At 36.8% G+C, this 18,732-nt stretch overlaps 1 protein-coding gene across 1 annotated transcript in view; it reads left to right on the top strand.

Moving 5' to 3' along the window:
* Positions 1-3,871: 3,871 nt before the first annotated feature.
* The window catches only part of LOC149801359 (ATP synthase F(1) complex subunit alpha, mitochondrial-like), a 29,135-nt gene continuing 14,274 nt past the window's right edge, over positions 3,872-18,732 (top strand). Inside the window, exons 1-5 of the mRNA XM_089955422.1 lie at positions 3,872-4,007; positions 10,674-10,749; positions 13,675-13,841; positions 16,234-16,407; positions 17,184-17,350. Of these exons, the coding sequence (XP_089811548.1) occupies positions 3,948-4,007; positions 10,674-10,749; positions 13,675-13,841; positions 16,234-16,407; positions 17,184-17,350 (644 nt within the window). The 5' untranslated portion in view covers positions 3,872-3,947. The remainder of the gene's footprint in view (positions 4,008-10,673; positions 10,750-13,674; positions 13,842-16,233; positions 16,408-17,183; positions 17,351-18,732) is intronic.

The raw sequence follows: 18,732 nt of genomic DNA, 5'->3' as shown, positions 1-18,732 counted from the left end.
TGTTATAGACCAGATGATACACGATTGCAAAATATAGATGTTGATATTCCAGGAAAATCAACGAAGCAGCAGTTAGTGTTGAATGATGTTGTGTTAGTTGATGTTGATGTTGTCGATGCTGCACTGCGCATGAATAAATCCCCATGGATGTTAGGATATGCTATGACAATTCACTCCGCGCAGGGATTAACCATCGAAAACACAAAAGTCTGGATTGTTGATGATCGCATCGAGTGGTCAAATTTAGTTTACTTAGCTGTGTCAAGAGTGCGAAGAATGTATCAACTGCAAAGAATTGTATTAGATACGTCAACGACATCAGCCGTTGATGAGTCAACGATGAATGACACGATAAGAAAAAGATTAACCGATTGCAAACACAGCGACAAAAAAAAAATAATCGGGAATTTGATCAAGGTTTGGATGTTGAATTTATTATTACGCCGCGACAACAACAAAGTAATCATTGCGTGAATTGCAATTGTGTAATGTTATGGCGATATCCGAAAAATGACCCAAGACAGTTTACGTTAGATAGAAAAAATAGCAAACTTGGTCACACACGTGAAAATATCATGTTGACCTGTCTTGAGTGTAATAGACGCAGAGGCGCTGCTGCAGCTATTTAAGTGTGGATCACTTTAGTGATTTTGGTGGTAATTGTGTATCATCGGGAATCACCTGAAGTTGCTCGCGCGTAAATCCACGTTGAGGAGCAGTCGAATCCAATCTGTAGATTGCTGGTCTGCCAGTGGATCTTGTCACGGTGGATATCCTATGTGTGGTAACACTCCAAATGGGATCAGTCGCTCTTCGTTTACCACCTTCAAGTTCGCCTGGTTCGTATAAATATCTAACTGTGACATTACCCAACACTGGCTGTGTTGAAATATTATTTCGTTGTATTTGTATATATTTTTTTGTGATCGCGATGGCAGGTTTCATGTTGGTGGCTCGGGTGATCTCGTTATTTAGCGCAGTTATCACACTTGGTAATCTTGTAACCCATTCGCGCGATCTTGCATCTTGAATAAATTCTTTCGCGTATTGATATCCAAATAATCTTTCGGCGAGTGTTCGATTAAATCTCTCAACGATTGCCTGATCACGATGAATTTCAGTATGTCCTCTTCGTATGGTAACGTTATGTTGCTTCATCAGCGATGATACTGTACCTTGAAATTCTTTACCAGGATCAACTTGTAGCAGATGTGGCCATCGCAGAGGTCCTCGCTGATAAATTCGTTTAAACGCATCGGCTACTTCAGATGCTGTCTTTGTTGTCAACGGCGTTGCTTCTTTGTATCTACTTGCAACATCAACTACTGTTAACGCGTATTTGTACGTTTTCCGACGAACTGTATCATGTGGCAGAAATAGTATGTCAGCCTGATGAACTTCGTTGGGCACACTAACATTGAAATGTGCAAAGTTGATTTGGCTAGGCGGTGGTAAATAAATTTACCATATTGCCTGTTTCGACAGCCAATTTTTGGCAACCTCGCTTGTCACCGACGCTGACTTGGCGAGTTTATTAATTGCTGCGTTACCTCTCCAGTATCCGATCGGGGAATAATAAATCGCCTCCATGATATTTAATTACTAGCGCCTAATACTAGTTTAGATTTCATTGCGGATTTTATTATCCAGTTAGCAAGTGATTCTTTGAGGGATTTATTTTTGATGGCATTTAGCGCATGAATTAATTTCACGTCTGCGATATGTCTATGTTGCAAATCAGGGTTTTTATAAGCTACATCATGAACATGACAAGCTGCATCGATAGCGTTTATCGGATATTCACCAGGTTTTGGTTGATTTTCGCTATCGAGTCTGATGTCAAGTCTGGTTCCAAGGCCGCAGTAGTTGTATCCGGGATACTTTGCCCAGGGAGTTCCAGGGAGTTTTCCAAGTTGGGCTGCGATGTCGCCTCCACTAAAACCTTGCTTTTTTTTGAAATCTAAATTTTTTTGTGCCACATCGCGCACACTTGCCAGAAAGTGCTTGTCGGTTATTCTTTGTTGTAATCGTTGTTAGGTCGTTTGTTGGGGTTCGTGCGCTACACTTCACACAATATAAATCCATAATATTATTTATTTGTATACAAATGGAAGTTACTGACTTTTCTGCGACGAAGAAAAAAGAACCAGTTAAACATGTTAGTGTGCTACCAAATTCAATCCGAATGATTATCATAGGACCATCCGGATCAGGTAAAACACAGCTGTTGTTGAATTTGATAATGAAGTGGATGAAATGGGATAAGCTATATTTGATTGCTCCATCTGCGGACGATCAGCGATGCTATGATGTGTTAAAAGATTTTAACGAGAGTGCAAAAGCAATCAGTGAGAATGATGAAAACGTAGTTGATTTTATAACTGATGTCAGTGATGCACCTGGCATTGATGACATCGATGGATCAATTAACAACTTAGTTGTGTACGATGATGTGATGTTGGATAAACAAACCAACCCTGCAAGAATATTTTCCCGAGGCAGACACAAAAACACTGATGTCATTTATGTCACACAACGGTACACACAAATTCCGAAAGTAATCAGGGACAACTGCAACATTCTTGCAGTGTTCAACGGAGTTGACGTACACACGCTACGAAATATTCATCAGACTTGGTGCAGCGGAGACATGGACATAAATAGATTCAGAAATTTCTTCAGTCATGCACAGCGAAACCCACACGGATTTGTAACAATAAATTTACATGATCCTCGGACACGGTATCGTATCGGACTTGATACGTTATTTAGTTAAAAAATATTCCCCCCGGGAGCAGCAGGGAGGACGCAAATCCACGACGGTTTTAACATGAAATCGGTGCAGCAATAACGTTCCCAAGATTAGATTTACATGATAAAACCTTTTATTTTAGTAAATAGACACCTTTATTGTCATATTTACTAAAATAAGGGTTTGTTTTCCAAAATAAGAGTTATTTTTGTAAAATTATTGATAGAATGGTTTTTTCACGAAAAAAACTTGTCCGATTCGCCCTCCCTGCTGCTTAGCGTTATCGGGACCTTGGTTAGCGAAGATTGATTCCACTCAAGTTTAGTACATGGCCACCATTGTAAAAGTCCATATCGATAGATAATTTTCGTCTGGAAGTCTCTTGGTGACAGTTAAAGTGTAGAGCATTCAGTAATTAGAATTGAATACATTTTGGTTAAAGAAAATTAGTGTTACATTTTAAAAGAACAATCTATATTTAATTTAAAATGAGTAAATGCGCATACATGACCCGTGTGACTTGTACTATAACTATGCTCCTAAGGTGACAGATAAACTGAACGTTCTGTGCGAGATTATAATATAATTGACACTTGCCTGCGAATAAGGGCTTTAGTGGAATTTTAAAATATACGAAAATTAATTGACAATTATGGTAAAGATGTGTGTTTGCCAGTGTCATAAAATACATTCTAATGTCACGTTAACCAATCTAATCATCCACCTAGGTGTGAGTGTTGCGCCCATTTCATTTAGACGCAGCCGCACCGAGTGTTGGGCAGATAAAGCGATCTGACACGAATCCAGGCGGTATGTCATATTTTACGGTTTTACTATATAACACAATTTTATTGTAATTTTGCACAGGTTCCAACATATATTGCCCAATTTTCATAAATGTTTTATTATACACTTCAAGGATTCCTGCCAATTACATTAATTTTCTTCTGTGATGAAGAATGCCGAATTTAAAGAACTACTACAACTGCTACTACAACTACTTGTAACTGACAGGAGTCTTTGGTATAGTAAAAATCTATCTCACTGCGACAAACACAGCACACCAGTTTGTGAACAAATCGTTTCGCTTCAATATTATAATCGTACTTTACACGCAATACTACGGGGTTGCCCGGATTTTCGCATGGGTTTTTGCGGCCATATTGGTCGGTAGAATATCGCTCGACCGGCAGAAATGTTGTCCATCAGATTAGCATCATCACTAGTAAGACAGCTTCCTAAGTCTGCACCAAAGGTACAGTTAGCAATATTGAAAAGACAATTTGTGAAAGAGTGCATTGCAAAGAGTCGAGGTTCACTGCAAATCTGCGTTAATTTTATGTGTCCTTGCCGGTTTATTACACGCGTGATATCCGTTGACCTCTATTGTGGAGTGCTAAGGGTGTTTTCGGATATTTTCCTATCCATATATCGCACCTATCGATAGTTGAAGAATGCATATATATATTTAATAGCTTGATATTGTAGAAGCATAAGGTTGCCCACTTTTCATCGCATGATCCTTGTTTTCCTTCAATGTCACCTTCCTTGGATGGTAGACATAGGGGTATAGGTGGGTATAGACCTATAATGTAAGACATAGTATATGTTTTTGTTTTCGTGCTATGTCTTACTAGCCAAATAACGGCCTAGTATAGCCTGTTCCGATGTCGGTTGGCATTAGTTCTACCTGTAAGACCTTGAGGCTGATATTTATGTTGTGGTTGTCAAGGTCTTACAGCCAAACTAACGGCGCTGTGTAGCGTGTTTTGATGTAGACTAACAGGAATATTTCACACAACTGAACAACTGAAATAACGACGCTTTTCTACAAGGTAAAGTCATAATGTTTTAGTCAGACTTTACTTACTGTGATGTTTTCTCTCTAATAAATTCAAATTCTCACAAAAGAAATGGACCTCTTTTCAATTTTTGTTGGCCTACATTTCATTTGGCTGGAAAGCGATGAAAGCCGGGAATGTCGAAATCGGGTTAAGTTGAAATATTCTTTAACGAATCAAATACAAATATAGTATGCCTATTGGAACTGTAAGCAGCGGTTCGTTTGGTTCAAGAAACATATCCCAAACATGCACCTACATGAACTTACTTCAGCATACCTTGACTACCCTCACATTGCAACAAATTCAAATGTATGTCAACAGAACATGAAAAGGTGTCCATATGCTAGTATCATATTTTCATTCCGCCAGGATAGACAGCAGGGTAAGTACATTAATTACACATATTATTGGAAGAGTGTTGATATAGACTGCCAAGTGTGTGAGATGTTCCTGAAACTTTTATTACTTTTCCTAATTCGTTTTGAGCTTTGAACTTTATCTTAATTATTTTTTCTCATCCATGAAAGGGGGGCCCCGAGTGGCCGAGTGGTCTAAAGCACTCTCCATTACGGATCACTGCCATCTCACCTCTGTCTGCGTGGGTTCGAGTCTCGGATTCGGCCTATGTGGATATGTGAGAAAGCTTGCCAGTAGCTTCTTGTGGGTCGGTGGTTCTTTCCGTGGTTTTCCCGGGTTCTTCCTCCACCATTAATACTGATCGCCATGTATAGCCTATCATGTGCTGAAAAATGGTGTTAAGCCCTACAACAACAACAACAACAATCATCCATGAAACGAAAATATGTACTGTTCTGATCTTTCTTAGTATGGATTTGTAACCAATCAGAATTGAGCATGTGACACGCAGGAAGTACATGACACTTTTTTAAGAATGGCCAGAGAAGTAATACTATTTGCAGTCTATGGTTTGATTCTTTAATGGTTAGTGTGTAGATAAAATGTTATTAGAAAACATAAAACTTGGTAAGAATTCGAAGTGTTTTAATATACAGAAGACATGAGATGCATTTAATGCACTTATTATACTTGCTATTGCTCTTTTTGAATTGAGTTTTTTTTTGTACATCATACTGCAAGCCCCCCCCCCCCCATTATGGCTATGTGGCCCCCCCCCCCTTTTTTTTTTTCTTCTTCAGATTCATTGGGGGCAAGTACCCACATTTATCAAATCCTAGATGCAACCCTGCATATGTTGCTACCACACAGTTGTGGAAATTAAACATTTTGACATTCAATTTCTGATTCCAACCTAAATATCCAAATGTGAAAAAAAAAATGGGTGGGAATATTCGGAGGAAACCCAGATTAGAAAATGGACTGCTATTTGTTTTAAGCCAACTTTGTTGTACAAAATGTTGAATCTCCAAGCTGAACTTTGGTGCGAAACTATTACACAGTGACATGTAGGATGAAGCATTGGTTTCAGATCTTAACTACAATGCAGGAGAAATGGGGACATTGTCATCTCATGTATTAAACAACGATACGAGTCCCTGTATCAATACAGGTTTGGGGACTGGTTTATCAAATTACAAGACCTGATTTTGCAGGAAATTCAGTCCTTGTTTATACAACAATATATAATTTTTGAAGGTCTTTTGTCAAAATTTAAATTAAGCCTTTTGTAAATGTTTTTTAAATGATGGATTTTTAAAAAAATCCTATTAGGGAGTTTGGGTTGTTTGAAAAATCTTGCTTGGTTTTAATTGGTTCAGATTAATTTAGGGTTAAACTTTCTTTGTTACAAGATAAGATTCTAATACTTTGCATTTATTATTTTTTCATACCATGATATAAAAAGTTTACTTACATGCATTTATATTGTTCTAGAATTCTTTACAATTAAAGTTTTGAAAGGAAACAAAACTAATTTATGTCCATCATGTTGTTACCACATAGCAACATAGTGCTGGTCAAGCAAAGTAAAGTTAGAATTTTTATTCCTTACATTGAAATGACTTTGCATGCCAATTTATAGGACTGTAGTCCAGCTTATTTTGGTGTGATACATTTTATGTTTTTGTATATGATCATCTTTTATGGTTTTGTACATGATCATCTTTTCTGACTTGTATGATTTGGAGTGTCTTGAAATAGAAACATTTGTAGATTTAGAAAATGCATGTTTTATAATCTAAAAAGTTCTTTAATACCATTCAGTAATGGTCATGTTTGAACCTTGAAAAAATTTATTTTGTTCTAGAAAAGTGGGGGAACCATGTACTCGGCCAGCCAAAGTGCAGCCTTCAGGTGTATTTCTAAAACAGTTATCGTCTTGCTTTGAATGTTTTTCACAACAGCGTCCATTCTTTTCAGTTTAAGGATGGTAACTGCGCTTATATGGCTAGAACTATTTTGATGATCAACTGGCGCTGATTGTTGAGTTATTAGATCCTTTTGTAAATCCATTAACTTTCTTTGTTTTTTCACACTACAGAAATAATTGTATTTTTTTCCATCTGACTTCTCATTTCTTTGCCATGAAAAGTCTTCTACCCAGGCTTCATCGTACTCCTTGCTCAGTAATTTCCATTAACATGGCTTGGTAGTCATCTGTCAGGATGATTGGAATTAAGCCTATGCTAAATTTACAGACAGTTGAGTTGAAACTTTCAAGTGTAATTGACTACTTGTCCAGACTGCTAGTCCTGTATGGAGGAAAATGCCTTGTCTGTTTCAGCAGCTTTATACAGTGTATTTATATGGTGACAGACTTTCATGCTGAGAACCTCTGGATGCAGAGTCATTTAGAAAAGATAGAATAACCAGTTTGATCTCAGCAGATTTGTACTGCATAAGAGATATATATATATATATATATATATATATATATATATATATATATATATATATATATATATAAACAAGCACCTTAATTTTATCAATATTTAGTTCATAATATCTTATATTTTTGTAGTTATCCATTGCAGGTACATTTCCTTTTTGATGCTTAATGTTTGTGTCGGAGCTTTTCTGAAATACATGTGCATATACAGTAGTCCCCCTCTTATAAGGCCACCCCTAATGCAGCAGGGAAGTGGCCTTATAATCCGGGTGGCCTTTCTAGAGGGGAATGACAAATGCGAATAGTAAATACATATGAAAAAAGTCACAAGTACATTTAATTTTAGATATTTAATATTTTAATTAAAAAATCACATACATGATGTGAAATAAATGTAAAACAAACTTTGTCATCATTTGCAAAAGAATGCTATGAATAACCATTGATACAGTTTTAAAACTGTCTTTTTAATTATGTTACAGTTCACATCACGTCACTTTGTTGGTAACAGTCTAAAAAACAAACCGGTCTCATCACAATAAAAATATCCTTGCTGTCATATCCCCTGCATATATCGTTTAGTCTTTTGTTCCAATCTTCGACAACTTCATTATTAACATCAGCTGATTCGCCACTAATGACAGAACACTTGATATTGTGTCGCACTTGAAATCTGTGCAACCATCCGTTACTTGCGGTAAAGTCGTCATATCCCAGTTCAACTGACAAAATTTTGCTTTTTCTTGTCTTTCAAATCAGGATACAAACGTCTCCTGGCTCAAACAATCTTCCTTTCTCCGTCCATTTCACCTTTCCACTTCTGCAGAATTGTTTCATTATCTTTCACGATATTGTTTATCTGAGTCTTCCCAACGTTAGTTTTCTGCAAGGATCCTCGACGCCGCCCCCCGCCCCACCGTCAGTTGAATTACTTTCACGTTCTCCTCTAAACTGAGAATTTTTATTTTCCTCGATGACATGTTTATCTTTTTGCAGTAAGCTATTCATGTTGCCAACTACAATACTGATAAAACAATTTTATATGCATCTAAACAAATTGCCGTGTGTTTCTAAAAGAAATTATCTTGTCACGTGATTTGTTAGTCACAGTCTGGTAGCCTATTGTTTTTATACATTTCTTGAAACTCGGTGAGAGAAGCCAAAACGGCTTCGATATGTACCATTAACATCACGCAGATTTGACCTCGCGGCCGCTAGGATTCGTAATTTTGACAATTATTGTCAATAGTAATAGCCACTGATTACCAAAGTGAACAAGGTCAACATCTTACTAAGGGAAGCCATAAAGGCTATCAAACCATTTTCCTGCTAACTTGGGTATTGTACATCGATACTGCCACTTCTCAGCTGTTACTACTGTTCGATAATTGTATTCTTAACAATTATCAGAGTGACTAAACTGGACATCTTATGATAACACAGCAGTAAGGCTAATTGGATTACATGTACGTACCCTTTTGTATGGATTAAAATTTGAGTCTTTCTCTGGTTTTTATGGAATAAATTTCGCTTCTCGTGAGGCGTAATTGATATAATATTAACCTTAGTGGTAAATGTACTTTACTCAACACTTCTTTCAGTAATGAAAACCCGACATCGGGAAACAGAAATCGGATTACTTAACACACGTTATGAATACAATACTGGTTCTGGATACATATTCAAATAAAATGCGGCCGCTTGTGAGGGGTAAATTTTATGATTTTGCACTAATATGCTGGTCGCGTTAGCAGGGTGGCCTTTCGCGAGGGGTACTTTTGAACACAAACTCGTTGGTGCCAACGGATTCTGGCCGTAAGGAGCGGGTGGCCGCTGGTCATTGGGGCCGTTCAAGAAGGGGACTACTGTACCAAGATTTTATTAGAAGCAATTATCTGATTCATGGTCTGCATAATTGTGTTTTCTGTAACATCAAGTTTGCAGATGTACTTTGATATTATTGGAGACAAAAAATGTTTGTTTGGACTGTTCACTGGAAATAGTGTTCACTTTTTAGATTAAAAGTAATTTTTTTAGCAACTATTGTTCATTGTTCAAAGGCATTCTGGACAATGACGTTTGGCAGCATCATGATTCTTGGCCGACCAGTACATTTCTGGGTCTAACTTTACGTGGAACTTTTCATTCTTTTGGAATATAAAGTAACTATTTCAGAATTATTTTGGATTCACTTCATAATACTTAGCATCGTAAATATCATCCAACTTTGTTTCCTCAGCTTCACTTCATAATGCAATTACTTGTGTAGAGACTAGAGGTCCATAAGTGATACTTTGATCATACAGTCTATGAAATCTATTAAAGGCTGCAGCTGAAGGTGCCATCTGTGTTGCAGGATCACAAGGAGTTCAAATAACCACTCTTTAATACTAGGTTAGTGAGCTAATATCAAACTTAGCGGCTCAATTGAATGGTTAACACGTGAGTAAATAAAGATGCCAAGGGTTAAGGTCAGACATAAACTGGAAGATGTAGCTCTCTATTTGGCACTTAACCAATACATGTACTAAATTCGCATCTCGATAAAAGGATTATCAGCTTGTAAACAAGGGCTTGCTGGGTCACAAGCAGTGGCAGAAAATTTGGGAATTATCACTTGGGAATTAAAAATGTAACTTTTGGTAATGGAAAATACAACTTAAGTCAAAAAATTTATTGCATCCAATACAGTATTTATACAGCAAATTAAATATTACTATAAATACAGATTGTTATTACTTAAATGAAAACAGAAGGAATATATGTTGTAGTAAATACCCTTGGTAAACAATATTGGCAGACATGTCACTTTGCATTGGGTAGTATTTAATCCAAATAAATGTACATACAAGTATTATATAATGAATATTGCCATGAAACTCATTTAAATGAATGTCAACATCCACATGTGGTTTTCACCAAACAACTTGTAATATGGTTTGTCCTGTGTAAAAGGTGCCACTTTTACATCCAGTAAGGCTTACCATGATGGCCATCTTGAAAGACTTATTGCTTCTCCTTCGTCATACTACCATGTTTTCATCAAATAATGTATGATCTCCATTTGGTTATAAATGAAAATGTGAAAATGAATCCAATTCCATCCAGTATAGTTGCCACAGTGGCTGATCTGAAAATCTTCATGTTGCTTAATTAAGTGCAAGTAGAAATAGTCTTGGATTCTTTGAACTTCTTTTCAGCCAGTAGAAAAAATGTATCTACTGAGTATATATTAAATTTCTGTTGATGCTTTACGCTATTTTATTTTTAGGTGTGCTGCCATGGCTTGGGAGCTGGTTTTGTAGCCTGCAGAAATGTCAGCACATCTCGACCAGCATGTGCAGCAGGTATGGAACCTGTATAACCTTTATCCAATTTTGTTTACTTGAAAGATGCTTTATACTCCTCAAAGATGACCCTGCTTTGATTTTATGAATATTTCTGGAAATCAGTCTGACCTTGGTAAATTTAATTACTCTTACATAACCATAAAAATCTCCAAGCATTTTGCTGCATTAGCATGTGATTTATGTTCTTGATCTTTCATTGAATTTCATTGTCTGTGGGTTAAATAGTGTTACTAATTGAGAGAAGGACATAAATGCTTGCACTTAGGTCTCTGTAGGATTTTAAAACTAGGAGTCCAGGACTCCCATTTTGGTAAAAATAGGAGTTCCACCAGCAAAAGTTGCAGTCCCCTCCCAGAAAATTATACAAGTTAGAAGAACTATTGGTTGCCATTGAGTTTAATTTCTACATTCTTTATAACACTGACATAGCTCTTGTTTGTCCCATAAAGTGAGACGGTATTTTGTCAATCCAAGGAAGGTCTTATTCCAAGCACTAAGCTAGGCATCACACTTTCTTTTCACTTGGCTGCTGACCCTTCCGAACTATCACTTATAGTAACTTTAGCACTCACCTGAATCTCATTACAATCTTCATCAGTTTGCTGTTTCACCCCAAAATACTTATCCAAATTTGCAAATGGCATTTTGTATCAAAGTCTTAACATGTCTTGATTCCGAGGTCATGCGCACTGCTTATTCTGATACACTTGAAAATGAACACGATAATGAAAGCTGAGGTTGTTTATTTGATGTACACATTTACATCTCTGGGTCTTTCTGCTTCTGAATTCAATCATTGTAAATATCAGTACATTTTCCCACCCAGCCGCCAGTCAAAGCATTTGATCTTGCCACCCAGTTATTGCATCATCAGTGTGTCCCCCAGGGGTGTAAAATTGAGGGTACAAAAAACCCCTTGGTGTCAAAACTGGGGGTCAAAAATGTACTGACAAATTTTCATACGACTATTACTTTTTCAGCTTGAAATAGGATATTGCAACTTGCACAACATACTATCTCTCTATCTCTCTCTCGCTTTCTCTCTTTGTTTAAACATACAAATACACCAACATGCACAATTAACAAACAAATGCATTATCCATTCAAAGAATAATTTTATTAGTTTATATTTCTTTTAAAGTCGTACTTTTAACAGTCTCCTCAAGCAATATTATTGCCCAACACATTACATACAAGCCAATACAAAAAGCCAAATAAATCTTTTTAACCAAATGGGAGTTAATTTACTGCCTTTTATAAAATGTGTACTATCATAGGTTTCATTGTACTTCATTCTAGAACACATTTATCCAAATATCAAGTAGGATAATGCTTCATCCTCTTTCTAATAAGTTACACTTGAACTTTAAGATCTTTCTTTTATTGCAGCAAAAGTTAAAAACCAACAAAATCTGCAATGACCCGCTGACTTTGTAATCCAAATAATGCATTTGTCTCTGCAAGTTTACTGATTTCTTTGTTGTGAAATAATGTCTTAGGTTATAACGTGTTCTCCAGATATCTTGTGGTGAACGAGGGCAGATTTTTTAAAATTCTAAAATCCTGTCATGAAAGGATTATTCACTTTTGCAGTCTTTGCAATCGCGCGATCAGAAATCACACCGGTAATCATAATGAATGTGCCGTATTCCATTCAAGCGAATTATTTTCTCCATTTTTCATTAAAATTATATCCACAATGACTCTTTTGTGTTCTGCTTCTTTCACTTTCTTTGCTAATGCTTTTTAGTGCATGACGTTTTAATCTGGAGATCACTTTCTAGTGCAACAAGCCTTGAGGTTGAACATCTAGATGACAGCTTGCTGAGCTCGATGGAGAAGCTCGCAATATTAGGGGAAGCTACTCTGTCATAACATTGCCTAAGCTAGTCTGGTTCATTGTTTTATATGTTCCCTGCATTGCACTTTGCTATATGAATAGAGGAGCGCAAGGCGGGAGCAAACAAAGCGGGGAACCAGTCAATGCCTATACTCAAAGTATATACGATGCCATCCATCGTTCAATGCATTGGCTATTAAATAAATCATGATCATATTATGAAAATCCTTTGCGTCAAAAAAACGCACGGCGACAAAATGTGTGCGTCATTTATCTCCAGTGTGCGTTCCTGACGCACAACTGTGCGTAAAGGGAAACACTGCATCATGTTCTTTTGATGTACTCTTATAATGGTAAAATGTACATCAGGGGGTCTTTCAGCCACTGAATTCTGTCATTGTAAATATCAGCACAGCATATTTTCTTACCCAGCCGCCAGTTAAGTTTTTGAACTTGGCGCCTAGCAATTGCATCGTGTTATTTTTTTATACTCTTATAGTGGCAACATCTACATCAGTGTGTCTTTCAGTCACTGAATTATGTCAGTGTACACATCAGCACAGCTAACTGATCAACACATTTTCTCACTTAAGCACGTGGCTGAAGCGGGACTGGCAAGTCTTTGAATTGTGCCGCTCACCAATTACATGTGTACGAAGGACTCTTGTCTAAGTAATGTTCTGTGTCCCAGATACAAATTTGGCATCCAAATACGCATGATTAAGCATTTCTGAGACCTTTGCTTGCAATCATGTTTCTACACTTCTGTTGTTCTTGACATTATTTTTTTGTTGTAATATATATTACAGTTCGCTTTTTTGCATGCCTAATGAATTATCAATGATGGGATTTAAAATATCACAACATATCTTAGATAACAAAGCAAGTAAAATTAATTATAATGGTTATTAGACGTGAACTTGAGAAAAATGTGTCTGCACTCTACAAGTTCATTTAACCACATTGTTGTCCATATATTTCTCAGATTGCAAATAATTAAAAAGCTTGTTGCCAGAAAATCTATTTTGATTGTTGTTTTAATAAGCCTTTATATATGAATTACACCTTATTTTTTCAAATAGGTGCCGAGGTATCCTCAATATTGGAAGAGAGGATTTTAGGCCAGTCGACATCTGCACAGCTAGAAGAGACTGGCAGGGTGCTGTCCATTGGAGATGGTATTGCTCGTGTGTATGGCCTTAAGAACATCCAGGCAGAGGAAATGGTTGAATTCTCCAGTGGGCTGAAGGTAATCAGTGTCCCATAGCAATTCAGGTTTTGCAGTGCAGAACTATCTGTGTGTGTGCATGTGTTCATACATACATACACCACTCCGGTGGCCTAGTGGTTAGAGCATCCGCCTTGGATGCGGGAGGTCATGGGTTTGATCCCCGACCGAGTCATACCAAAGACTTATAAAAATGGTACTAACAGCAGCCTCGCTTGGCGCTCAGCATTAAGAGGTTAGTGTTAGGACTGGTCGGCCTGGTGTCAGAATAATGTGACTGGGTGGGACATCATGCTACATGTCTGTGGCATGATGCCCCAGTGCTAGACATCACTAAAAACTGCCACACTGCAGACATTGTAGCATTATGACTGAAAAATTCTTAAAGATATGTTAAAAATCCAAATCACAACACATACGTACATATACACACACAGTTGTTATGTATGTATGTCTGGGCCTAATAATGCTGATCCAGTACCAGCAGGACCCTATACTACCCAGGTCTGCCTCCACCAAAGAGACGAGTCCAACAGCTTAGCCTGAGAAGCAAATATTTACTACAGTTTGTTAATACAAACAAGACTGATAACAACACACTGAACATTCAGACAACAATTTGTTTGCTTATTCAATCCTATAAATACTTTACTAGCCATAATGTTTCAAATTTTCAAACCACATGAGCATGCCTTTCATCGGTGGAGCCTCTTTGAATTTCAGTTCTATAGTTCACAGAAACTTGAAATTTCTCAAAATCAGATGAAAAACGGCATAAAACAAAATACATTTACAATCAAAATTTTGTTGAATAAAACAGGAAAACAACCCATAAAGTAGGTTTATATAGTCGGTAAATCTTTGAGTAACACAATTCACTTGGCAGGTTGCTCAGCCTCAGATGAACTCTGTCATGAGCCTGAGAATTTGTCAACTATCGTGTTTCCTCAGAAGACAGTAGCCAGTGTTGATGGATTCGTCAGCACTGTAGTTGGATGGTTCTGGTCAATATAACATGGTGAATCGCTGGTTATGAAAATTCTCTTGGGTCAAGGAGGTCTTTGAGTGTTGAAAAGATGTTCATGACTTTTCCTTTGATCTTCATTCAGCTTTGTAAAGGCTTGGGCAGTTTGAGTTTGGATGATGGAGTGAATATAATTGATGCACTGGCAATAACCTTTCTGGTGCAAATAATGTGTTCTCTGATTGTTTCATGTGTTACCAGTGGGTCAAATTAAAATTTGATGTGTTTAAATAAGGCACTTAAATGATTTGCTGACTTTGGGAATGCAATGCATGCTAACAAAATATAAATGACCTCTGCTCGTCATACTCAACCCATGGCCAAATCTTTTTCCAGTGATCCTGGAAAGTTGAATACGTTTACTTTTATAATAGTTTGGCCATTTGAGGTCCTGCAGTGCAACACTTCTTATAGCAGACAAATTCCTTGTCATTGATTTTTTACTTTACCAGTAAATCCATATCAGTCATTCGTCTAGAACATACGGTAAGCGAATGCTGTTGGTGCTTAGTTTTAACTTTGAGAACAGAAACATCTTTCACAAGGGTTAAACTTGGACAGGTGATCTGCTTGTTGTATGTTGTATTTGCCAGTTTCCAGTAACCATTTACTCCATCAGTCTCTCACTGTCTGTCGACTTGAAATTTGTGAATCTTTTTTGGATGATTTAAGGATTAAGCAGCACATTTTTTCAGTGTATGGTAACAAGATAGTAAAAAGTTTACTGGTCTAAGAGACTAGTGCTGCTAACATACTAACATAGGACATTTCCGTAACTAAATAGACCTTGTTGTACCACTGTAATTTTCAGGCCCAGGGTATATGTGTGTGTGTGTGTGTGTGTGTATATATATATATACGCTAAGATTTTACAAATAGGAGTCCAGGACACTTATTTTGGTAATGAAAGGAGTCCCACCAGCAAAAATGCTGCAGTCCCCTATATTGGGTATACCTGAAGTGGCTAATTGTCCAGATGAGAAGAATCATTAGTTGTCACAGAATTTAATTTTCAACATTCTTTACACCACTGACGTAACAGTTATAGTTTTTCCATTAATATCAGACTGAATTTTGTCAATTAAAGAAGAGGCCTTATTCCAAGCACTAAGTCAGGCATCATCACACACGTTCTTACACTTGGCTACTGTTCCATCTAAACTATCAGTTCTAGCAACATTAGCACTCTTTTGAATCTCTTTGCAAACAGCATTTAGTCTAAGTCTTGACATGTTTGAGGTCATATGCACTACTTATTCGGCTAAACTATGAAATGAACAAGATAAAGAAAGAGACTTGACTCCATTTCCCAGGCATACTATAGACAATAATGTGTTAAGTGCTGTTAAAAGCAACTAAAACAAATAACATCTTTTTTTTTTTTTTAAGGGTATGGCCTTGAACTTGGAGGCGGACAATGTTGGAGTTGTAGTATTTGGTAATGACAGGTTGATCAAGGAAGGAGACATTGTTAAGAGAACTGGTGCCATTGTTGATGTACCTGTAGGAGATTCCATCTTAGGTCGAGTAGTAGATGCGTTGGGTAATCCCATTGATGGTAAGGTAAGTGTGATCATGTTTTTACTGATTATCTAACATTTACCCTTCCTACTCCCAACAGATTTTACATTGCTGTCATAAGGCAGAACGTATCATGTTTTGATGTTGTTCATCCATCCATGGGTGCAGTTGGTGGAGCAATGGATCTGTAATTCAGGGATTGTCAGTTTGTGAACTGTCTAGGCTAGCCTGATTTAGCAGATTTAGCATGTATAATAAAGCCAGATGTGTTTAAATGTTTTTAAAAGGAAGAAAGTAACCATAATCAGTTCCCTGTTATGTTTACTTGCAGTAATTTTTGAAGTTTTCCACTGTCTACTGTTATCAAACTTTGTAAATAACTTGCATTTAGGGCAAAGAAGAAACCCATATTTTCCAGTTGTCAAGTGCTTAATGAATAAATTTTCTAGCCCTGGTATTGATCATGTATGAAAAAATACAGTAATTGTTTGGTACTTTGAGGATGAAGACTACATTGAACACATGATGATGAAAAGTAAATCTTGAATCCGTCTTTTGCTTGTTATAGTCATGATGTGATAGTGATGGGTATCTGCATCAGATGAATTTCATTGATGGGCAACCATTTTTTATCTAATTGTGGCAATTTGTTAATTGATCTGTGTGATATTTGTAAGAGAATTACTTTTTCCCAGGTTATCATAAAATGTGTATAATTCAAAATGTTAAACAGTTCTGCAATTTTATGGTGTATTTTTACTCTTGCACAAGAATTCTGTTGTTCTTAATCAGCTTTGTAATGTTTTTCTTTTCAAAAGGGACCACTTGAAGCCAAGAAAAGAGCCAGAGTGGGAGTCAAGGCCCCTGGTATTATCCCTAGGATTTCAGTAAAGGAACCAATGCAGACTGGAATCAAGGCTGTGGACAGTTTGGTGCCAATTGGTAGAGGGCAGAGAGAATTGATCATTGGTGACAGACAGACGGGGTAAGCAGTGAAACAATGGGTCAGTCATTAAATACATGCAAAGTGCTGACCACAGCTCTTATGTTTAGAGATGTCAAAATTTGGGGAAATTTCTACCTGATACCCGTTAGTCCTGACGATCAGTTACCTGGGTACCCAATCAAAGGGAAATTGTATTAAATGTGAACCTGAACTGCTTTGTTGTAGGTTCATATGTTCCAACCCCCAAGAGAGGTATAAGCGTAATTATTACTAATATAAGTGACAAACAACCGTAATCTGAGCTTAAAAAGAGCAATCTATATATTACATGCCATACTTACAGAAAACAGCTTGAAAAATGCACAATTAATTTTGCTACTTACTGGAGCTGCAGTTAAAATTATTGTCACAAATCAACTAAATTCATGTGGATTAGTAGTTATTACAAGAGTATAGACAAAAAAAAATTGATTAATTATTTATGTATAACACTCACATGTCTACAGTAACATTCGTGAATAGTTGTAAAGTCCACAAATGATGATAGCTGTATTATCCTCGACCTGCCATGGTTCGTCCCATACTGACTATCCGATGCAACATGTTTCAAAGTTTAACAAAATCCCTCTCCTCTAATATTTTTTAGTCGTATAACATCCATCAGTCACATCGATGCATCCCTCTTCTTTTTTTTTAGTGATATCTGGTGCCATTTATTTTCAATTTAGACTGGAGCGCTATGTATGTAGTGTCAAAATAGAATGCATCCAGGGCAAGTGCTTTCATATTCATGAAACCCATCTGTTTTTTTGTTTTTTTTATAGCAGTTTCGTGCAAAAATTGCCACATTTACAGATGTGGTAAATTTTTATTAGATTTATTTTCTGTGTTATAAAATAACAAAGACTTTTTTTTCCCATATATTTAAATATTTCAGTGAAACAGGGTTCCCATGTGGGTCTGGAATTCTGGAAAAGCCTTAGATTTGAAAATTGCTTGTCCATGCCTTGGAAAGGTCTGGAAATTTTTTAAAAATGACTACAAAGTTTGGAAAAAGTCTTACATTTTCGTTGTTCCCTTTCACTCAGTGTCATTAACACTCTTTCCCTTCACTAAGTTTAATTGTCACATTGCGTCCTGGACAAGACATTGTCGTTGTTCGAACCATGCATCGAGGAAGTTTTACAAATGCATGTTTAAAATATGGGCTACCTAGACAATTCTAAAAGCTAAATCCTAGCGCAGTTCATACTAGATGATTCAGTTCGGCAAATAGGCCTACTAGCTGATGATAGTGATGGCAGTTTAGTTCAAAGCAATGAATTACATCAAAATTATTGGAGCTATAAAAGTGTTAAAAGTGAGAATTTTGCTGATGCAGCTTTACTAAAATTGAGCTTTGAACTGAGTGGGTCATGCAT

Source organism: Sinohyriopsis cumingii, chromosome 4 (assembly GCF_028554795.1).
Source record: "Sinohyriopsis cumingii isolate HCF-2022 chromosome 4, ASM2855479v2, whole genome shotgun sequence".
Taxonomy (NCBI): Eukaryota; Metazoa; Mollusca; class Bivalvia; order Unionida; family Unionidae; genus Sinohyriopsis; species Sinohyriopsis cumingii.
Note: the sequence above shows the minus strand (reverse complement) of the source record. Positions and strands in the feature narration are given on the sequence as shown.